This window comes from Brassica napus, chromosome C1 (genome assembly GCF_020379485.1).
Source record: "Brassica napus cultivar Da-Ae chromosome C1, Da-Ae, whole genome shotgun sequence".
NCBI classification, from domain to species: Eukaryota; Viridiplantae; Streptophyta; class Magnoliopsida; order Brassicales; family Brassicaceae; genus Brassica; species Brassica napus.
Genome location: NC_063444.1, coordinates 47,084,268 through 47,108,232, shown reverse-complemented (window position 1 = coordinate 47,108,232; position 23,965 = coordinate 47,084,268). Strand labels below are relative to the sequence as shown.

Genomic DNA, 23,965 nt, shown 5'->3' with positions numbered 1-23,965 from the left:
GATCATTCACTTGGAAATAGTATTGAGGATCAGAGAAGTAACGAGTAATCTGTTCAAAATTTCAAGAAGACAAACAACTTCAAAATTGATGTAAAGAGAGATGTGGAATTCACCAAGAAAATAACTCTTACATTGCTCTGCACATACTCAGAGCTTGATCCTAGAATCCTCTCCCCATACGTACATCTCTCTGCCTATCAAAACAAAATCAACACATCTTTAATCTCATATGAACCAGAAGTATACCAAACAGTTTGCATATCAATATTCTTACAAAGACATATATGCTTCTTAGATTCAACAAAACTCTCTTCTAATGTCAACCATTCCTCATGAGAGACCTTTCCATGACACATAACCCTTTCTTTCTCCATATTTCCATACCAACGCCATCACCGTAATCCTACAAAACAGCAAAACAAAAAACAAAGTCTCAATCTTTTGATTGCAAAGCCTCGATCTTTAGACCGGTCTTAACACAAAATGAAGATGGAAGCTTAACAGATATCAAGAACTCGAGAAACCCACAACAGAAACTACTATCTCGCATCACTATAGATCAAAAGTTCAAAACTTTTCTAAGATGAGAGTTGAACCAATTAAAGCAAGGAAGAATGGAGAGGAACCATTCGACAACACTGGAAACATTAACAGCCCAAGTGGGTAGAGACAATGCGTTAGCGGGTTCGGTTAGCTGAAGAGAATCAACCGCCGCCATAGCAGTACTATCTGGTCCTGCCGCTATGAATGTTGCAGCCACCAAACCGGTTCCGATAAGACCAGAGAGACAAATCGGTTCATGGGGTTTAGGTACGTATACGGAATTGACTTGTAAGAGGAGATGGAGACGGAGAAGATGAGTGAATATGGGAAGGAAATGGCCGGAGATCGGGTTTGGCGCAGGAGAGAGAGAGAGAGAAGAAACCAAACGACCAAAAACAAAGACACCTCTCCTCTCTCCTCTCATTTGCCAACACGTAGCCACGAAGAACCGACTCTTCTTTCCCCTAATTAAGACACTGTTCTTCTGATTAAATTAGGTTAAGAGACACCATTAGAAACAGATAATGATGTTCTAACTGTCTTCTGTTTCTATTGACACTTGCTGCAGAAAAAGTGGTTAGTTTTCACAATTTTGTTAGTATTATTATTCAGAGGAAAATCACAGGGAAGTTTCTGCGTAAGGTTAGGTTGTGTTTGCACTTTGCAGCGTCATGGGTCTATATATAATATTATTTGTGGCTCGTCTTGGTCTTCCAAAGTAGTATTATTTATTGACTCAAGTGGCCTATAAAAACATCCGTCCAGTCACAAAGAGGGAGAGGGATCATTTTGGTCAACTCTCTTCTCTCTCTCATTCCCCGATGGAAAATCCTCTCGATTTTCTTCTCATTCAGCCCATCTACTTACCTTTGCTCTCCTTTTTCTTGAATATGGTGCTTTTGCTAATTCTTTTTGTTTCATGGGTATACAACAAGAAGGTAGCTTGTGAGAACAGTGATGACTTCATGGCTAAAAGGTCTACAAACATGTCTTCAACGTTTAGTAAGCTGGTTGTTATGTGCTGTGTGTCGTTATCTGTGTTTTATTCTGTGCTTTCGCTGCTGAGTTGCGTTCGCTGGCATTCAAATGTGTGGACTCTCTTTGATCTTCTGTTGGCTGCGCTTACTTGGGGTACCATCTCCATGTACCTTCGTGGACTATACATTGATTCTCATGAGCAGAAGTTACCATATTTGCTTAGAGTCTGGTGGGTTTTCTATTTCTTGATTTCTTGCTACCGTCTTGTGGTAGACTTCGCTCTATACAAGAAGCAAGAACTGGTCTCAGTTCACAATGTAGTGTCTGACTTAGTGGGCGTTTGCGCTGGCTTGCTTCTCTGTTGTTCGTGCTTGTGGAAGAAAGGAGAAGAAGGTGAGACGACCACCCTTCTCGAAGAACCATTCTTGAGTGAGAATGAAGGCTGTGATGATGAGGTAACTACACATTTCTCAAAAGCTGGTTTTCTAAGCCTCGTGAGTTTCTCTTGGATGAGTCCTTTGGTTACCTTAGGAAACGAGAAAATCATAGACAGCAACGACGTTCCTCAAGTTGACAGCAGTGACAGAGCTGAGAACCTGTTTCGAGTTTTTCGGAGTCAGCTTGAATGGGACGATGGTGTGAGAAGGATCACCACGTTTAAGCTTGTCAAAGCACTCTTCCTCTCAGTATGGCGAGACATTCTCTTGTCATTCCTCTTTGCTTTTGTCTCCACGATGTCTTGCTACGTTGCGCCGTATCTCATGGACAGTTTTGTTCAGTACCTGAACGGTCAAAGGCAATATAAACACCAAGGGTACGTTTTAGTGACGGTTTTCTTCGTCGCCAAGCTTGTGGAATGCCAAACCCGGAGGCATTGGTACTTCAGGGGAGGCAAAGCTGGACTTGGGATGAAAGCGGTTCTAGTTTCAATGATCTACGAGAAGGGCTTGACCCTTCCATGTCACTCAAAGCAAGGACAAGGACAAACTAGTGGCGAGATTATAAACCTCATGGCGGTAGATGCTGACAGGCTAGATGCTTTCACTTGGTTTATGCATGATCCGTGGATACTTGTTCTACAAGTTAGTTTGGCCTTATGGATCTTGTACAATAGCCTCGGACTCGGATCAGTTGCAGCTTTTCCCGCCTTTATTTTAGTTATGCTTGCGAACTATCCCTTTGCGAAGCTGGAAGACAAGTTCCAGAGCAATCTGATGAAGTCCAAAGACAACAGGATGAAGAAAACATCGGAGGTGTTGCTGAACATGAGGATTCTCAAGCTTCAGGGGTGGGAGATGAAGTTTCTTTCCAAGATTCTTGACCTTAGACAGGTCGAAGCAGGCTGGCTTAAGAAGTTTGTGTATAACTCAGCCGCTATGAGCTCTGTTCTGTTGACCGCGCCTTCTTTCATATCCGCAACAGCTTTTGGCGCTTGTGTGTTGCTCAAGATTCCTCTTGAGTCAGGGAAGATACTGGCGGCCCTTGCGATTTTCCAGATTCTGCAGAGTCCAATCTACAAACTTCCTGAGACTATCTCGATGTTTGTTCAGGTTAAGGTGTCTCTCGGCAGGATTGCATCTTTTCTCTGTCTGGATGATTTGGAGAAAGATGTTGTGGAGAGACTTACTTATTCAGAGATGGCTCTTGAAGTTAGCAATGGTTGTTTCTCTTGGGATAACTCTTCCTCAATCCCAACACTCAGAGAGGTGAGTTTTGAAGTGTCTCATGGGATGAATGTAGCTGTTTGTGGTACCGTTGGCTCGGGTAAGTCAAGCTTACTCTCATCCATACTAGGTGAAGTCCCCAAGATATCTGGAACTGTTAAGGTTTTTGGAAGCAAGGCGTACGTTGCGCAATCTCCTTGGATCCAAAGCGGCAAGGTGGAGGATAATATTCTGTTTGGTAAGCCAATGGAAAGAGAATGGTACCAGAGTGTGCTTGAAGCATGTTGTTTGAACAAGGACTTGGAGTTGCTTCCGTTCCATGACCAGACGGTTATTGGGGAAAGGGGTATCAATCTAAGCGGTGGACAGAAGCAGCGTATACAAATCGCTCGTGCTCTCTACCAAGACGCAGATATTTATCTTTTCGATGATCCTTTTAGTGCGGTAGACGCTCATACAGGATCACATCTCTTCAAGGTAAATAACCTTTGTGGTGTGTTGTGCTTTAGGCATGCTGCTATTATCCGAACCGAACAGATAAAAATTCGGTTAGAAGGTTCGGTTCAGTTTGGTACTTTAAAGAAAAAAAATTGGTTTTCAGTTTGGTTTAATAATCGGTTAGCTCTGTTTTCTAGAAAAAGTCAAAAATACTAATCCTAAGTTAGCTTCGCAAACTCGCTAAAATAACCGAATTCAACCAATTTTTTTTTGGAATTTATTCAATTTAAACCAAAATTTTAACTGAAAATTAAAAACTTTGGTAGAAAATTTGTAGACCGAACTAAACTGAAACTTTTACGGTTCACTTCGTCGAGATTTAGACCGTCCCGAACTAACCGAAGAAAGCGAATTCGCAGGCCTATTGTGCTTATTGTTCTTTGTAACAGGAAGTCATTTTGGGGGTTCTGAAAGACAAGACAGTCATATACGTCACTCATCAAGTTGAATTCCTGCCTGAAGCTGATCTTATACTGGTTTGTGACTTGTTTGCTCTCTACTATCTAGCAATGTGCGCTATGTTACTTACTATATAGTTATGAAATCAAATAACCATTTTTGGTAGGTTATGAAAGATGGAAAGATCACGCAAGCAGGGAGATACAATGAGATTCTCGATTCAGGAACAGACTTCATGGAGCTTGTGGGAGCTCACACTGACGCCTTAGCAACAGTTGATACATATGAACAAGGCTGTGCTTCATCAGAATCAACCACAAACAAAGAAGATAAAGAAGCACCCAAGCTAGAGAAAGATTCTGGTAATAAGCCAAGAGGACAACTAGTCCAACAAGAGGAAAGGGAGAAGGGGAAAGTTGGGTTCACTGTGTACAAAAAATACATGGCGCTAGCATACGGAGGAGCAGTGATTCCTATTATACTGCTAGTACAGATTCTCTTCCAGGTTCTAGACATTGGGAGCAACTACTGGATGACATGGGTGACTCCTGTTTCCAAGGATGTTGAACCTCCGGTGAGCGGGTTCACGTTGATTCTAGTGTATGTCGTTCTAGCCATCGCGAGCTCCTTGTGCATACTCGTCAGAACGTTGTTGGTATCGATGACTGGTTTCAAGATGGCTACTGAACTCTTCACACAAATGCATCTCCGCGTTTTTCGTGCTTCCATGTCGTTCTTTGATGTCACGCCAATGGGAAGAATCTTGAATAGAGTAAGTATCTCCAAAAAAACATATTTCAACAAATTCATTTACATGATTACTCTGTTTTCAATCTTTGTTTTTAGGCATCTACGGACCAAAGTGTAGTGGACTTGAGATTACCGGGTCAATTTGCATATGCTGCTGTTGCTGCGATTAACATATTGGGGATAATGGGAGTGATGATACAGGTGGCTTGGCTGGTCCTTATCATCTTCATCCCTGTCGTCGCTGCAAGTTCCTGGTACCGGGTATTGTCCATAATCTTGAACTAGGCAAGGGTGTTTGGTTTTTGGTTCTTTCGATTGTCGGGGTTTTAGATGGAACCTTTTTTAAGGTAGTTCGGTTTATAAGTAATATTTTTAAAATATCTGGTAATTTTAAAACTAAAAATAATTAATATTTTTAGGTATATACTTGCATTTTGGATATTCGGATACCCATTCCGTTTCGGGTTTTGGTTCAGTTTCGGGTTTGGGTTCGTTTTTTCAGTTTAGTTCCGATTTGATTTTCGGTACTCGGTTATATGCCCTGGCCTATTCTGAACGTCCTAAACCAATGTTTACCTTCTTACTTATTGATATGAAACATATAAAGGTTCTTGTGTGGTTCTCACTCTTACTTACTTAATGGTATCTATGCACACAGCAATATTACATATCTGCGGCTAGGGAACTCGCGAGACTAGCTGGAATAAGCAGATCGCCTTTGGTACATCATTTTTCAGAAACACTCTCAGGTGTAACAACTATCAGAAGCTTTGATCAAGAACCGAGATTCCTTAGTGACATTATGAAACTCAGCGATTGTCTTTCTCGGCTGACGTTTCATTCAACTGGTGCAACGGAATGGCTCTGCTTCCGCCTTGAACTCTTATCCACTATCACATTTGCGCTATCACTTGTTATCGTAGTTTCTACGCCTGAAGGGACAGTTAATCCAAGTAAGCCACTAGTGACTTCTTTTGTTTTGGTTTCAGATTCACAAACTGAGAATCTTCTTCCTCTGGTCTCTTCTTATAGGCTTTGCAGGATTGGCTATTACATATGCACTCAATCTAAACAACCTGCAATCAAACTTGGTATGGACGCTTTGTGAGCTCGAGAACAAAATGATATCCGTGGAGAGGATGCTTCAGTACATAGACATCCCCAGTGAACCGTCTCTTGTGATTGAATCAACTCGGCCTGAGAAGTCATGGCCTTCTCGCGGAGAGATTACCATTAGTAATCTCCAGGTGCGGTATGGGCCGCATTTGCCTATGGTGCTTCATGGACTGACGTGTACTTTCCCTGGAGGCTTGAAGACAGGAATCGTTGGAAGAACAGGATGTGGCAAGTCCACTCTGATTCAAACCCTTTTCAGGATTGTGGAGCCAACGGCCGGAGAGATCAGAATCGATGGGATAGATATCTTGACCATTGGGTTGCATGACTTGCGTTCTAGGCTAAGTATCATACCTCAAGATCCGACCATGTTTGAAGGCACGGTTCGTAGCAACTTGGACCCTCTCGAGGAATACAGTGATGACCAAATCTGGGAGGCGCTCGACAAGTGTCAGCTCGGGGATGAAGTGAGGAAGAAAGAGCTGAAACTAGATTCATCTGTTAGTGAGAATGGACAGAACTGGAGTGTTGGTCAGAGACAGCTGGTGTGCTTGGGAAGAGTCTTGCTCAAGAGAAGCAAAGTGTTGGTTCTTGATGAAGCCACTGCTTCTGTAGATACTGCGACTGTTAATCTGATCCAGGAGACTCTGAGGCAGCACTTTAGGGATTGTACGGTGATAACAATAGCGCACAGGATATCTTCTGTTATAGGCAGCGATATGGTCTTGCTCCTAGACCAAGGTCCTGAACTCTCATGATTCATCATCATACACTTGTACTATGAAGATTTGTATTAACGTTTTCTCTGCGTCCTAAGTGCAGGGCTTATCAAGGAACATGATTCACCGGGGAGATTGCTTGAAGACAAGTCTTCTTCTTTCTCAAAGCTTGTGGCAGAGTACACAACGAGTTCGGAATCCAAATTCAGCAGAAGCTGTTAATTAGAATCGAAAGATTCTATAATAATGGGACAATTGTTAAAGCTAAACAAGTTTATATCCAAACATGTACTGAAAATTTTAAACCAATGTTGGACTTTCGCATGGCTATGAAGATATCCACATGGCTCTATCTTGAGCCGGTAACATGATTAGATTGTGAACTTGGTTGTGGTGGTAGTATCTTTAATCACTGGCCATAAATTATAATGTTATATTATCATAAAAAGCATAGGTTTTTTTTTTTTGTCAAAAAAAAAGCATAGGTTTTTTTTTTTTTTTTTGAAAAAAAGCATAGGTTATATTGATATTTATGAGATGATAGCGTGAGACAAAGAAATGAAGAAGAATAGTGGTAGCCGTTGACTGACAAAAACAGAGACTTACTACTTTACTTGCAGCCCAATCCTCTACGTATCCCTTGTCTTTATTCTTTGGATTTTTTTAACCTTAAAACCCCTTAACTAAAATTATTTTGGGTAAGAACCCTCAAACTAAGTATTTAATGGAAAAATATTAAACTAACTTTATTTAATGAATTAAACTCTGAAATGTCATAATTATCATTAGTACCGGTAAATTTTTAGTTTAGGAGTTTCTACATTAAGTAAACATAGTAGAAGGGTTTTACCATTAAAAATCTAAAAGACCAAAAAAAATCAAAATTTTATAATATTATCTAAAAATTAGTAACTTAAAATTTTAAAATTAGCATTTTAAATTTTTTTTGTAAACATATGAGTTTGATGTGTTTTTAACATCAACATTATATATGTAAAACCCAGAAAATATAATAAAAATTATCTGAAGATTTACCTGTAATAAAATTACTAAAAGATTAAAAATATAAAAATAAAATATAATAAAAATTAGATCTTATCTAATAAAAATGTAATAACAAATCTTTAGATAATTTTTATTATATTTTCTGGGTTTTTACATTTTTAATTTATATATATATATATATAATGTTGTGTTAAAAAACACATCAGACTCATATATTTACAAAAAAAATAAAAATACTAATTTTAAAAATTTAAGTTACTAATTTTTAGATAATATTATAAAATTTTAAATTTTTTTAAATTTTTGGATTTTTAATGATAAAACCCATCAATTATGTTTACTTGATGTAGAAACCCTTAAACTAAAAATTTACTGGTAGTAATGGTAATTATGACATGCTAGGGTTTAATTTATTAAATAAAATTAGTTTGAAGATTTTTTCGTTAAATACTTAGTTTGGAAGTTTTTACCCAAAACAAACTTAGTTGAAGAGTTTTAACGTTAAAAATATTTATTCTTTCATTTACCAAAAAATCTGAATCCCAAAGTTATGATAATTTTAGTTGTCGGACTATGTGTAGTGAGAGTAATAAAGTCACGAATATTTTTTAAGATATATATATATATATACTAGTGGTTTGCCAGCGCTTCGCGCGGGATGTGTACACTTGTTAAATGGTATTTTCATTGTCATCGCCATGGATGTGTGATATGTTATTTTGGTGGGTTGTTATGTTTTGATGAGTTTGTTAAGCAAAACAACTATGAATAATATATGTATTGATTTTTTTTGTAAAAAATCTATCATTACTTTTTAAAAAGAAAATCTATTTTTGGAGATTTTAACTGTACCTTCTCATCTATTAAAAATGAAGTACAAATAGAAATTGACCATAACTTTCCCTAAAAAATTATAATAGAATGCCATTAACCTCTTAATCAATAACAATTCATATATTTAAGCAAACACATTAATTAATACAATATCAATATTTAAAATAAAAACAATTTGCACTTGCCTAATTTATGAAATATTATTTCTATATATACTATCAAATAAATGGGTAATGTGTCGATTTAATCATAAATGTTAATTACATTTAAAGCCAATATTTCTCATACATATTTATACGGAACTAATCAATTTTCTGGAAACAATCTGTTTGCTTATCAAATTTGACTTACACGATTTATATTAATTATGTTAGCCAATGTTTGTTATTATTATATCATAATTACCTATTTAGATTACTTTTATGATGTGGTGGCTTTAGTACAATGGATTAATATATATAAACCCCCCTAAATTAAAATGTATATATAATTTAAAATATAAAGTAATTGGCCTATTATATCTAATATAGTTTAAAATATATCATATTGCACAAAGTACTTATTTTAAAGAATATATATAATAAATGTGTATAGTTTTATAAAAAAATATCATCTAATAAGACCTATTTATCTAATCCATTAAGAACTAAAATGTATATTCGACATAAAAATGAATTATTATAATAAGTAAATGATATATAAATAAACAAAATAAATGATAATTCACATTATTTTTATATATATTTATAAAAAAAAAAACAAATCGCAATTTTAAACAATTAAAAAAATTATATTAAAAAATTATTAAATATTAGTAAGTGATAAAAATAATAGAATCAATCATATATGAAAATTTTGAACAACCGCTTTAAAATACACCCGCACGGGCGTGCGGCCAGAATCTAGTTCTTACTTAAATCATAAAAACAAAATTTTGCATCTATTTGTAATAGCTGCATTGGTCGCATATGTTTGTTATATTGTTGCGATGACATGTAACTGTTTCTTTTATATTCATATAGTTTGTTAAGTAAGATTGTAGCTTTGGTACTCTAACCCTACAATGATGCTCTTCCAACATCGATCGAAATTTGTTTTGTTTAGCTTTTAACCAAAAGTGTCCAAGTGGATATCAGATTAAATAAAAGGTTTCTTTTGATTACCATATACCTCAGAGCCTCATTCTTTTGTGAAATATTTTGCAGTGTCTAGTTGTGGACTACAGCTCTTGGTGTGCTGCATATCTTTGTTTCTATTACAAAGGAACACAAATGCTATAATCGTAACACAAGAAAAGGGCCCAAAAGCTGATATGATATCTCAATTTTGAATATGAAGAGTTTACCAACCTGGTTCTGGAGTTACTCGAACATAATCAAGAACCGAAACAGGGCTAGAATCATTGCAGCTTCTACACTCTTCTTCCTCCTTCATTGATCTGACTTCACAGCTGACTAAATCTTCATCTCTGGACCAACGACCATAGTTCTCTGTGATGTTCTGTCTCAACTTAATTTCTCTTCTTATTCTCATGTTCTTACGTTTCTCCTTTCTACGCTGCTTCAATTCTCTAGTCTCAGGTCTCTCGCGTCCTGGTGAACGTTCATGGCGTTGATGAAGTTCTCTTTACCCTCTATGCGTGGTTGAATCTATGTAGCTTCTCGTCTCTTCTTGTATTTTCTTCTTGCCGGCTGCTTCAGCTCTCCAAGAACATTATTATTTTCATCCTTCTCGAAGCTGAGAATGAAGAAAGTGTCGTCTTCGAGTTCAACATACTCCATAGTGGACTTAACTCTTCTATGCTTTCCTTGAATCTCATCGTCATCCCCCTTCACATAATCACCAGAATTCACCGATCTGCTCCTTGAGAAAACTCTGGTTTTGTTAGTTACGGGAAGTGACTCCAAACCCATGAGTCTTCATGGTTCTTCTATGTGTGTCAGTGTTCACAAAACGAAACGGAGTGTAACATATCTTACTGATAACTTGTTTCTGAAGTTCTGCGATGGTGAGAGATTCAATTTTCTGCGGAGGCAAAACATGGAAAATGGACAGTGGATAATAACCGCCGTTACCTTCAGTCTATGAATAGTATGTCAACCCCATGAGCTCTCCTCCTTTCTTCACACTACGGACCTTCCAGAACCGGAGCAGACGGACCTCCACTTCATATGATGAAATCAATGCCGGGGAATAAAGAGCTCAAATAATTGACAAGATAATTCTGACCGATGCAACTACTGATCTGATACAATGATAAGTAACTATTAGAACTGTACTTCTATCTAACATGTAAGCAAAAATACAAAGATCTTGAGAAACTGAAAAGAAAGAAAAATCTATAATAATGAGAAAATACCTAGATTTGGTTTATTGACCTCGTTTTGGTCTTTCTTGGTCCTTCGACTATTTCCTAAAAGGAATTGTCAAAAGTCATGTAGGAGAGAGTATAACTGAATACAAAAAAGAGAAGGAGGATACTTAAACTAGATTTAGTGAGATGTCTCGAGGCAATAAATGATAAGGTTTATGAGCAGGTTTCAATGTGTTTCAGAAACGTTACAATTTCAGTAGGAAGGAGGTAGAGCAAAGTAGACTGAGCAACGCTACTGAGATGGTGAAATCATAGAATATAGGTTAGGGCACCCGCAATGGTGAGCCTCACCACAGGGTCCTTAGGAATATTTAACAAATTTTTTTTTTTTTAAATAGTTAAGGATCATTATCCAAAATGTTAGTCCAATGGTGAGTCTCGGTTATGGAATCCTTAGTAATTAAAAATTAATTTTTTTTAAAAGTGAAATAAAATAATTTTATTTATAACATAATTGAATAGAAAGATACAATATTTATTAATAGTTTTTTTTAAATAGTTTTCAAGTTTCTATTGCATTTGTAATCTTTTAATCAATTTTAAAAGTGGTATTTATAAGTTATAATTTTTTTTTTCAATTGTTTTCAAGTTTCTATTACATTTCTAATCTGTTTTCAAGTTTCTATATCAAATTATACAAGTTTTGAACAAGAGGAAACAAGTTTATGAATGAAACAACCGAGGACTAAAAAGAACTTCTTGAAGTTTAACAAAAACAAGTTTTGAGGCAAAAGGAAACAACCTCTCCGAGATACATAGCCAAATTCAAGTTTACAATAAGCAGTAGTACCAAAAGGAAGGAAAAGGAAACAAGTTCTGATAGAGACGAAAAGGAAACACTCCTAAATCACCCGTGAGCTAGAAGCAATGTCACCTGCAGAACAAGACATAACTAGTTAAAGCAGAAGCAATGTAGTAAAAGAAATAAAACAAGCAAGTTAAAGAAGACTCACCATTCATTCTGCTCAAGTGTTTGATGAGTAGTTCAGAACACTCTTTCCTTTCCGGACATACACACATCAACGGAGTTGTGTCACCGATTTGAAGGTCATGTGCTGTCGTGAAATCTTTCCAACCTCCGGTGAGTCGCCTGCCTTCTTGTATCACTTCCCAAGTTTGATCAGAAGTGTCCGATCTTAGTTTCCATTTTTTCCCGTTCGTCTTCCCTTGTATGTACTGTGAGAAGAAGCTTAGTGGTATTGTCTGCAAGTCAATACTGGCAAAGTTAAGCAAACACACAAAATGGGAACATATACGTAGGAGAAATAGAGAGAGTATGTTTACGACGCCGTTGTGGAAACCAGGAAGCAGAGGCTTCAAGAAATGAGGTTCATGCGGATTCGCCATCTGGAATAAGAAGCAATCATCTAAGCAGTCAGACACGATTATTCAACCAAACATATTAACTAAGGCGCATGAAGACTTCACTAGTGTACTTGAGTAAACAGCACAAAAATGATCTTTAATGCACAGTTTTAATTTCAAGGAGTCAAATCTAAACAGCTAGATATAGCAAAACATAGAATTTCTTTGCATGTACTCTTAACAATACATGTGACAGGAACCTTCCAAAGTATCCGTAAGACAAGCAAAGTTAAGATATTTCAGATTCAGATCAAAAGGAAGACTAGCTTATATAATCACCTCTGTGATTTGGAATTTAAAATATTACGAACCCAATGAAAGGGAACACATATCAAACCTAAAAGGTTGAGAAACCCTTGAGAAAAAAAGAGAAAATCCTCTTCCGTTTAAAACACCTTTCATTTCGAAACCGTTTAAGAAATAAGATACAATTCCGCTTCAGATTGAAACCGAAATCTTATCAAAACCCTTACTACAAACCCCCATACTGGGTCTAAACCCCAAATCGATTTAACCCCAATTTTTTTTGAAACCCAAATTTCAATCGAAACCCAAATCGATTCAAACCCATCCCCGAAACCCTAAAATGAGACGAAACTAGATGAAAACTAAGCTAAATCGAACAAAAATACAGGTTTAGGCTTCGATTTACCTTCGTGAAGACGATCGGTTTCAATCGCCAAAATGTCGCCTTTCCTCGAGCTCTCCGTTTTTTTTTCCGGTTTCGGTCACGAATGACAATTTTTTTGTAACCAAACCCAAAATCAAACCGACCCCGTCCCACTTAGGAGTTGACACGTTGCTAAGGATCAATCTCTTAAAAGCCTTGATGACGGATCAATCCTTACGCAGATTAACCTAAATAATATTATTATATTCGGTTTTACCTAAGTTATCGTGCTAAGGATTGGTCGTGTACTCCCGTTGTGCATGGTCTTAGGGCTTGAAAAGTGGTAAGAGCCCAATAACAAAATAATAATAATAACAGATTTCAAGTAGCCTATTATCAGAGAGACAGATATCGCCAGCCACGTGTCAACAAAAACCCTATCTTTCTTGATGAAGTGGCAGCTGGAGAAGAAAAAAAAAACACCCTTTATTGTATAAGATACTAGGGTAGGCCCGCCCTACGGACGAGAAGTTAAAAGAAACTAATATTTAATTTATTCTCACCTTGAAAGTAATTTTAAAATATTTTTATCATTTAGTTTTGTTATTTTTATTAAAAATCATATGTTTATCTAACTAACAAAAAAATCATTTTTATTATGTCAATATTTTACATTTTTAATACTGATAATATTCAAAATTGCGGTTGAGATTCAACAAATAAGTTTTTTTCGATTTTATATTTTTAATATATATTTTATATTTTACAATCTCTTTTAAATCTATTGTTTTAAATTATGCAAAAGTAAACTTAACCTATCGTTTTTATCAACTTAAAACATAACAGATTACTGTTTAAAGATTTACATATTTTTAAAATTATCAAATAAACCATATCAGCATCCAAATAATTGGGACAGTTTTAAAACAAATATTATTGTTTGGTTCTGAAGTTAAATGTTCTATTGAAGAGATCACGGTAAATGTATACGGTTTGGTGTATGAAACCGATCAAACCAAATGAGCCAAAAACACTGATTTAATATAATATAGTGGTATATTTTATTATGTTAATAATATATTTTATACAATTTCTTTTTATATGATCGACATGAAAAATTAAATTTTCGGTAAAAAATTCCTAGAGTTTTTTTATTAATTCAGTTTAAGCCAATTGTGTTTCCCATGGAACAATGTGAACGAATATTTTGTTATTTAATAATAAGAATTGACAATTTCTTTATTTTATTTTTTTAAACTATTACTATTATATTTGGGACATTTGCCAAAAAAAACCTAAATATTCAAGTCAAACCTAAAAGTGTACCCCACTTTCAGTCAAATGCAAAACCAACCTAAAAGGATTGTGAAAGTATTATTTAACCCTTATGACCAAACAAAAAAACAGAAATATATTTTACGTTTCTATCCTTCGGAAGTCTACACGTAATAAAAGAAGTCTACATATATATAGACTTCCTATGAAGTCTACTTTATAGATTTATTTTGTAGTCTACACTCTAATTTGATCTAATAATTTAATTTTGAAAATGTATAAAAATAATTATTGTGATATTTTTAACTAATCATCAATATAATGGATAATATGAAGTAAATAAATTAAAATTTCATATAATTGAACAATTTTGAAGAATGTATACTAATTTGGTTATCATGTGTTAGGCAATGTTCATAGTTTATAAACAAAAGGTTCTAACATGTTATGCCTTTTAGTGGTTGATTTCATAGTGTTAGATTTTAGATTTTGTTTTTATTTTGTTTTATTAACTTAAATCTGCATATTAATGTTTGGTAGTTTATATTTTGTATAATTGAGACTTTTTGATTATCGAGCAAAACATTTAGGGTTTAAAATTTGTGGTTTAGGGTTTCGTAGACCTACAATAAAGTCTATTTATTTGAAGACGTCTTTTTCAGTCTATATTCTTCAATTTTTTACAAAAAATCATTATATTTAAACTAAGTTAAGTTCCTTAAAAATAAAAAAGTGAAATCATATACTATAACTATTAAAAAATAAAGAAATAAATTTAGTAAATCATATATTAAAATTATTAAAATAATAAAAGATAAACCACAATAATGAAATTATTATAGTAGACTTCCAAAAAGATCTACTATGTTACAGTAAAATCTACTTTAAAATTTTAATTTTAGTAGACTTCAAAAGAAGTCTACAGCGTCGTAAATTTTGACCTAGTTACATTTTTGTCTCCTTATATAAACAAAATTTGTACAGTCTCTCTCTAAAGTGGCTGCATAAGTTTTTAAAACTCTCTCCCTTCTCTCTAAAACTCTCTTCATTCTCTCTAAAATTCTCTCCATTCTTTCAGACACTCTCTCATGTCTCTTATTTCTCTCTAAAATTTCCTCAAGTCTTTCTCGCAATGTTATTTTGTCATTTTAGATATTATGATTCATGGTTTTCATCTTCTCCTTTAAAAAATGTAAGTTTTAGATCTATAGATTTTAAATGTGTATATTTATGTTATTTATTTCTCACAATATTATCTTTTTTTTTGTAGGTATTATCACTCATGGATTTCATTTCTCCTCTAAAAATGTAAGTTTTAGATTAATAGATTTTAAATATGTATTTATATGTTATATTCAAATAAATTTATAGATCAAGCTTTGTGCATTAATTTTCTACTAGTTTATCTTATAAATTCTATTTTGTAAAGTATTTTCAGATTTAAAATTATTTTCACATTTCAAAATGTATAGATTTTTTCAGATCTGAAAATTATCAGACAGTGTACACTTCTAAAGAAGTTTACTAAAGCTAGTAGACTTCATATGAAGTTTAATAAACCACAAAGTTTAAGCAGACTTCATTGAAAGCTTACAAAAATATGACTTTAATTTTTTCTTTGCTTTTTAATAATTTTATCTTATTTTGCAGGCATTTTCTTCAATAGTTGTTCTCTTCTCCTCCCAAAAATGTAAGGTTTACATCTATAGATTTTAAATATGTGTTCTAGTATTTATATTTAAATAAAGTTACATATTCAAATTTATGTCTTTAATTATTACTATTTTGTCTATTAAATTATATATTTTTAAGTGTTTTAGAATTTAACTTATTTTATATTTTTTAGATCTAATTTCTTTTTGATAGAGTAGACTTCAAAGTCTACTTAAAAGTTAAGTCTACAAGCCTTGAATTTTAAGCATATTTAATTACAAGTTTACTCAATATGATTTTAATTTTTATCTTATTTTTCAAAATTTTATCTTATTTTGCAGGTATTCTCTTCCGAAGTTTTCAAATCATCTTCCCAAAAATGTAAGCTTTACATATATTCATTGTAAAATATTTTGTGTTTGTAATGAACTAAATTTATAGATTCATGCTTTATGTTTTTGATTTGTTACATGGATGGCAAAAAAAACTATTTTTGAAATATCTTCCAAAACAAAGCATTTTCAAATTTTCTAAATGTATACTTTTAGATATGAAAACTTTCCGTTAGTGTAGACTTCAACTAAAGTCTACTAAACAATAACTTTACGTAGACTTAATAAAAAGTCTACTAAAATATGATTTAATTTTTTATCTTATGTTTTTCTCATAACACTATCTTATTTTGCAGGTATTTCTTTCAAGACTTTATTTGAGGCATCAAGATTATGAAAAATCAAACGTACTCAAGAATACTTTTTAATATATTGCTATGTAATAATTTCTCATAATAAAATATTAATTTTTAAATAATTGTTTAATGCATAATCTATAAAGATTGTATTCATTTTTAGTTGTGTTTCACTTGTATGATATTATTAATTTTTTGTTAGATATCAATTTTTTCACAAGATCTAATTAACCAAACAAGTAAAACCACCATAGGCGAAAATAATAACTAACACACATGTGAGAAGAAGAAAATCTATACAAAATTTCCAAGAAGTTTAAAGAGTAAAACTAATAAAAAAAATTGCAATAAGTTCCAAGTGTATAATTATAACACATTAACTTTTTAAATTCATTCAAAACCATTAAATTACTAACATACACTGTAAAATAATTAAATCATGAAAAAATATGATGAATAATACACAAATGCACTTTTAATAGAATTTACGACGTAGACTTCAACTGCAGTCTACCTTTGTAAATTTACAAAGACGTCTACACTTATTATCTAACACCAAAAATTTCTAGTTTGCTCTGGCTTGATACACAAAGTCGTACAAAGTGTGTCTTAGCTAACTCGATCAAGTTCTGCACTTGTCTATCATTCGTGACATGCATATGAGGAGTATCCGGAGCCATTTGCTGTAAAATGACGTCTAGTAAGGAATATGTTAGCACCATCTTCTCGATTTTCTTGTCCAGACCATAATTTTCTAGTGCCATTTCAAGAAGTTCACCATGTGTACAACCATCTGACACAAGAAACATTCTCCCTCCTTTCCGATTATTGACCACAAACTCCCGCAAAGAGCCTTTCACCACCCATTCTCCGTATACACAGGTATCTGAGCCATTTCCTGCAAAAAAAAAATACAGGTTTACATAATCAGGGAAGAAATTTTCATGTTTCATAAAAATATAAATGAAGACTTGCAAATACATCTACAATTATTAGCTAACAACGTAGTCAAATCAAATGAATTATACCTTCATAATTATAACAAATTTTCTTTTCAAAATCACTCAAACCCATTAGGATTAACTAACACACACTGTCAAACAAAAAAAAACTAGAAAAACTTAATGAGTAATACACAAATTCACATTTTTATGTATTTTCTATGTAGACTTAATATTCAGTCCTCGAAGATGTAGACATTCTTTTCAGTTTACCAGTGTAGACTGTCAAATAGGTCTACTCTTTGGGTTGGTTTTTGTAATTGCAAATTTTACGGGTTGCTCTCTATATTTGAAAAAAAAGTTGTGATTTTATACATGTAGACTTTCATTTCAGTCTACACTTTAAAAATGTTAGTTTTTGCAATTGACCAGAATTCATCTAAGATTTGACTTTCAAAATTAGACTTCATATGCAGTCTACATGTTTGAATTTTTTTGAAAGAGGTTAGTTTTCCAATTGACCAAGTTTGACTTCCAATGAGTAGATTGAAATGAACGTCTACGGGTGTGTAGACTTCTCTCAAATCTGACGAGTTGGTTTTGCATTTGACCAAAATAAAAAAGTAGACATTATACACAGTCTACATTTTTTTCTAGGATAAAAAGACTCCATATGAAGTCTATAATTTTATAAATTTTTGATTGCTTTTTAAACTTTTTGGTCAAACACAAAAGTAACCTATTCAACGAAGTCAAAGTTTTGGTCAAATGCAAAACTGACATTTTATAGACTTTGTTGGCAGTCTACAGTTTGTAGACTTCCGATGAAGTTTATTTTGAAAAGTCAAAAGTTTGGTCAAATGAAAAACTAACCTATTTTAGGTAGACGTCTTAGTAAGTCCACCGAAATTTTTATTTTTGTTGTCAAAGGTAAAGACAGAGACTGCTGGGGAAGTCTGCGTTAGAAAAAAAATTTGTTTGGTCAATTGCAAAACTAACCCGTGCGTTGACAAATAGACTGCATCGTAAGTCTACACGGAGACGTAGACATACAAAACAGTCTACTATCGCGACACAGATCTGAAAAAAAACGAAAACCATGTAAATAGTTATATTTTTCCTGTGTAAAGCTCGTTTCCAACTTTTTCAACTGTTCAAACTCCAAATATGAGCAAAAAGAAGCATCTTTGACGATTCGCTAATGAAAAAACTCAAAAATATGAAGTTTGTGATTATGAAAATGAAAGTTATGAGAGTTTTTTAGATGGAAATGTAGAGGAGATGAGAGGAAATGAAGTTTTTTGGGTTATAATGAGAAAAAAGTGATTGATAATTGAATTCTAGAGCTTTAGAGCTCAAAAATGGTGGTTCATGGTGGTTGAAAAAATTGATGATAATGGTATTTTTGTAAATAAGAATAATTGGTTAGGGTGTATTTGGTTTTTGGTTAATTTCAAAATTAATAAAAAATTAAATAAAAATAGCAATTTTGTGAATAATTCAAAAACATAGGGATAGTTTGGAAAATTTATTGATGAATAGTAAGGACAAAAAAAAGAGGTTGGTTTTAGGTTTGACTTAAAAAAGTGGGTTGGTTTTGAAAAACACCCATTATTTTTATGTGTTTGTAATTATTTTAGACTATTTTTTTACTGGTTGGTTTTTATTTTATCAGGCTGTGATTCGCATTAGTTGTCTTGATTTATTTGATTTTTTTTTATTTTCTTTGCTATATGCACATGGTAGTATAATATATTCTATGGATATCTTAAACCTCTGAAACATAGTAAATATTTGTCGGGACTCTGTATATGAAACCAGAAATTTAACTATTGTTTTAGCGTTAATATGATGGTTTTCATAAAAGTGGAAAATGGAAAATTTGAAGAGAAGAGAGAGTCGAGGTTCTGAAAATATTATGATTAGTAATTTTGAAAACGATATCTTCGTCGAAGCATAAAATTGTTCAAGAACACATAGGCTGCTTTCCCTGCGATGAAAGCGATAAAGTTAGTACTTAAAAACATAACGGATCAGAGATAGCATACTAACGAAACCAGTTCAATGCTGACCTTTGCATCTCTGTGGCTTTGGAAGATCTCCTTGTAGACTATATTTGTTTCTCCATATGCACCGTTTGAATAAGTGGTGTCGTCTAATATCTTTAATCCTCCGGTGTTGTCACTCGAGATAACGCAACGTACAACTGGCCGTGAGTGAAGACCTTCCAAGGGAGATACAAAGCAACTTGTTTGAGACTTTGTCCTTGATTTTTATTGATGGTCATCGCAAAGCAGAGCCGCAGTGGATATTGACGTCGGTTTACTATCATTTTTGTCCCATTGCATAACCCATAAGCCTGGTTGAGATTACGCGGCATCATGACTGGAAACATACGTGGAAGAAAAACAACAATCCATCAAACGTCGTAAAATGTCTCAGTGAAATATGTTTAACAACGACTTTAAAACTTAAAATAATTTGTAATGCCGATTCAAGACGGAGGAAACGTATAAAGAATTATACCAGAAAAATTAAGCTGATTATGAACAAAACTTATTAAAAAAAATCTGACTTTGAATATAGTTTCAGAACGGTGGAAATTCCTAAAGAACTAACAGGTGAAAGACTATGTTCATGAACAAAAGGCGGATGTAAATAAGATACCTGAGAATCGAGAAGGAGCCTATCAACTCCCATTAGCTCTCCAGCACAATGGACATTCCGAGCCTCCCAGAAACAGAGCAAACGAACCTGAACAGTGGAGGAGGAGCGGCAAGCTTACAAATGCGGAGAGGAAGACCGAAACGTAGCCATATTTCACAGACCTAGTTCACTGGTTAGCTTTGAAGAATGAGAGGATGAGTATCTAAGGAGGAAATCATACCCTTTTATAGATGAGCCTCCACCGCCATGAAATCCAGGAATCGCATTGAATATAGAACTTGTATGAGAGATTAATGGAGCATTTTAAGATGATTATTCGGTACTGGTATCGTTTCGTACTCTGAGGAAGAAGGTGAAACAACGATTGGGAAAAGCTAATCGATATGAATTCTGGAGAGGCGAAGAATAAGAACACGAGGTTAACAACCCTAATCAGAAAGCGGCTCTCATTGCGAAAATAACTAAAGGCCCAATAGGTCAAAATTCCAACCAAATTGCACAGGAGTCTGAATTAAAAACAAAGCCCAGCAAAAAAGAAATACACGAAGCCCTGAAAGAAGAATAACCCAACTGAAGTGCACAGTCCTATTAATGAAACGCAGCGTACCGTCTTAAGGGGACACGTGTCAGCACGGTAGCTTCCGACTTTGTGACCTGGCGCTGACGTGACGCAACAAGAGGGAGTCAAACATTTTTTATATATATAGAAATATTGTGAGGCTCCCATGATTTTCGATTTTTCAACATTTTGAATTTATTAAAGCCCACACCAGAGCCCATATTATGATCCAGCATGAAGTGTTTGTTAACCATGTAACTAGGGTTCCTTAGGACTATATAAATGTTGTTAGATGGTTAGTGTCTGTAACTTTGGTTGCGGTTCTAGCAGCCCACCTTCAAACTCTTTGTATGAAATCAAACTATCTTTAATCTCTTGGTGACATCTTTTAAGTTTTCTTCTTTCCTTTTAGAGCAGCATTATCGCTGACTCTTAAGGAGTTTTAAGAGGTGTAGGATCCACAAAAATCATAAAACCCACCTCTTCTGCAAAAGGCGAGTCCGGTAGAGTTTTTGTACTGTTCGCGGGTTCCACTGACACGTGGCGACCCGCGATTGGTCCATTTTTAATTTTTTTTTTTAAATCGGACAAAACAAAAGAAATATAAAATAAAAAATTAGAATCCACGCTCCCCCGCTTGCGTTAATGCTGCTCTTAGTTTCTTTCGCTTAAAACAAAGCTTTAATAAGCTATTTTATATTTCAATAAAACCTTGTTTTATAAATGTTATCATGGTATCAGAGCTTCAGTAGGTTCATGGGTGTTAATACCTCTTCTAGAGCTTCCTTTCAACTTATCAAGTCAGCTTCAGTGTCTTTTTTATTGGGTTTGGTTTCTGATGTGGAATCCAAAGAAAGGTGGCGACTTTCTTGCGTTTTCAAGCCCTCTGGTTAGTGACTGAGCAAGCGTGAAGAAAAGTGGGTTATGGTCTTTACCCTAACGATGGAAGCTGCTACGGTCGCTCGTTGTGAGGACGTGAAGACTTAACAAACAGAAGATGGATAATGCCCACGACAGATGAGTTTCTTCTTCACAACATCATTATCACACGCCACTTTATCAAGCTTGAGGAGTAAACATTGGTAATGTTTCTGTATTTTCTACTGAAACAGAACACATTGTTGCTTGATAGGATGGAAGAATATTGTGGTCGCTTGGATTGGTCGTGTTCTGTTGCTGATTAGTTTAGACTAAGTCTGGAATTGAGAAACTAGGTTAAAGGAAGCTGATTTGGTTTGATAGTGGTGGGATTTATGGCTGAAAGTTCTTGGTTTGTTGGATGCACACAAGATGCTTGATGAAATGCGTAAGAGAAAGTTATTTTATGAAGAATCATTGAGTTTGTGGTTGACTGAAAACAGTAGTTGGGTTAAGAAAGAAGACAGTAAGAGCAAGATTTGTCTGCAAACTGTTAGAAGAGTTCTTATGTTGAAGGCTAGCATGTAGTAAGCAAAAGAAGGAGCATAGTGTTTGACACGTTTACATTGTGGTCATCTATAATGGGTGATTTTTTAGTTTAAGTTTATAAAGGGAGTACCTCTGAGAGTGTTGGAACCTCTACAAGTATCTACCCTAAAGGAATGGTAAGAATCACCTCTGAGAAAGTCTATGATAATTCTACAAGTGCAAAAGACACCTCTGAGAGAGTTACATTAGCTTTACAAGTGCATACCAAGTTATGGCCACACATACCTCTGAGAGAGTTTATAAAGCTCTACAAGAATAGGCCAACATGAAGCTGTATATAGCTTTGAAGAAGAAAATATGCTCTGCTCTTATCAGCTCCATTCTACCTTCAGTCCACATGTCCAAGACTTGCTACAGACCTCATCACCAACTAGTCTTCTACAAGTACACCCAAAGTAATCAGGTTGTGCATTCAAACTCAGCAGCTTTGTGTTCACCCGCAGCTAAGTTTGCGGGGGAGTATTAAAGCCCACACCAGGGCCCATATTATGATCCAGTATGAAGTGTTTGTTAACCATGTAACTAGGGTTCCTTAGGACTATATATATGTTGTTAGATGGTTAGTGTGTGTAACTTTGGCTGCGGTTCTAGCAGCCCACCTTCAAACTCTTTGTATGAAATCAAACTATCTTTAATCTCTTGGTGATGTTTGAACGGGATTCAGTCGACTAAGATGGAAGAAGTCAGAAATGGGATGGCTAAAGACGTTTTATTTAGATCTGGTTTGAAGGGTTACAAGAGTGACAAGAAGATTCAAGAGCAACAAGATCGAAGAGTGACAAGATCAAAGAGATAACCTAAAACCCTAGATCTAGCCGCTCAGTGTGTTCAATGGTCCAAAAGTCCCTCTCTTGTTGCTTCCTTTTCCCTTCTTATAGGACTCCTTCCCCAGATGCCCTAATTTCGTGCCCCTTTGGGCCTTAATGCGAGAGGCCGAGTATACGGGCTGAAACGAGGCTCCCTCTAAGCCGGGCACTTTTAGCCGACTTACTCGACACGGCTAAAAGTACTCTATGGGCCTTGTAGAGGGATGTAATCCATCTCCTACAATAAGTCCCCCCCAGTTCACTTGTGAGCGACATGGCGGTCTCAGTGAATTTGTGGGTCAGGTTTATTCGGATAACAGGCTCTAATACAAAGGATAACCCTTCCCGTTTAGTCGTCGGTATGTGCTTTTAGTCGCATGACGTCTTGTGAGCGTCTCTAGTCGCTTCGAGTAATGTTGAGTCGTTGATGCGTGCTTTCACTTCTCAATCTTTTACGATGAGATGCAGTTTACTCGGGCGATACATCACTTTGGATAAAGCGACGGGGATCGGTTTTGTTGGTTAACCGGGGACCGGTTTAAATCAAGACCAGGAATTGATTTCGGCCTGACAACCTAATTGAAAATCGGTTCGAGCGAGAAACCGAACCATCGCGAGTAGGTTTCTAGGCATTTAGGCGGCCTTTTGAGGCCCATTTAGGCATGTGTAGACCTAATGATTGTGCTCGGAGAACGTGCCTTCGTTTTTGCTATAAATAGACCTCTTTCATTTGCTTTCGTCATTCTTCTCTGCAGATTCAGGTATCCCGTTTTCTCTCCCTTTTCTCTACTTTTGCTTTCTCTCTCTAGATAGGTTTTTCTTCGTATAGACTCGTTGGTATCGTTCGGCGGTTGTAGTCGTCCCCTGAATTAAGGAATATGCCTCCGAGAAGTCGATTGTCGCGAGAAGAGAAAGGGAAGGACATCGCAGATTTTCCGACTCCGACCAGAGATGTGTCAGCGCCCTGCAGTCCTCTGGACGATTTCGATTTGATTCATCGCGATGCTGTTCGGGACACGGAAAATATGACTTGCTCTTCGGGACACGGAAAATA

General features: G+C 35.1%; 2 protein-coding genes across 2 annotated transcripts; one reads left to right on the top strand and one right to left on the bottom strand.

Moving 5' to 3' along the window:
• Positions 1-1,074: 1,074 nt before the first annotated feature.
• On the top strand, positions 1,075-6,997 carry LOC106375541 (ABC transporter C family member 6-like). The gene is made up of 7 exons (XM_013815479.3): positions 1,075-3,662; positions 4,073-4,159; positions 4,249-4,854; positions 4,929-5,093; positions 5,491-5,785; positions 5,865-6,689; positions 6,771-6,997. Exons 1-7 carry the CDS (start codon positions 1,365-1,367, stop codon positions 6,887-6,889), a joined length of 4,395 nt encoding a protein of 1,464 aa, XP_013670933.2. The 5' UTR covers positions 1,075-1,364; the 3' UTR covers positions 6,890-6,997.
• Positions 6,998-11,614: 4,617 nt separating this feature from the next.
• LOC106423483 (B3 domain-containing protein REM6-like) lies at positions 11,615-12,977 on the bottom strand. Its single transcript, XM_048744650.1, has 4 exons — positions 12,898-12,977; positions 12,165-12,227; positions 11,834-12,083; positions 11,615-11,754 (listed from the first exon to the last, which is right to left on the bottom strand). The coding sequence occupies exons 2-4, from the start codon at positions 12,225-12,227 to the stop codon at positions 11,723-11,725; spliced, it is 345 nt and encodes a 114-aa protein (XP_048600607.1). The 5' UTR covers positions 12,898-12,977; the 3' UTR covers positions 11,615-11,722.
• Positions 12,978-23,965: the final 10,988 nt, after the last annotated feature.

What these genes read in the sequence shown, in the direction of transcription:
- LOC106375541 (XM_013815479.3), top strand. Translation starts at nt 1,365, where the DNA reads ATGGAAAATCCTCTCGATTTTCTTCTCATTCAGCCCATCTACTTACCT. An exon ending in CAGGATCACATCTCTTCAAG is followed by an intron (nt 3,663 to 4,072) that starts GTAAATAACCTT and finishes TCTTTGTAACAG; the next exon opens with GAAGTCATTTTGGGGGTTCT. An exon ending in GGTCTTGCTCCTAGACCAAG is followed by an intron (nt 6,690 to 6,770) that starts GTCCTGAACTCT and finishes TCCTAAGTGCAG; the next exon opens with GGCTTATCAAGGAACATGAT.
- LOC106423483 (XM_048744650.1), bottom strand. Translation starts at nt 12,227, where the DNA reads ATGGCGAATCCGCATGAACCTCATTTCTTGAAGCCTCTGCTTCCTGGT. An exon ending in CTGGTTTCCACAACGGCGTC is followed by an intron (nt 12,084 to 12,164) that starts GTAAACATACTC and finishes ATTGACTTGCAG; the next exon opens with ACAATACCACTAAGCTTCTT. An exon ending in ACACTTGAGCAGAATGAATG is followed by an intron (nt 11,755 to 11,833) that starts GTGAGTCTTCTT and finishes CTTGTTCTGCAG; the next exon opens with GTGACATTGCTTCTAGCTCA.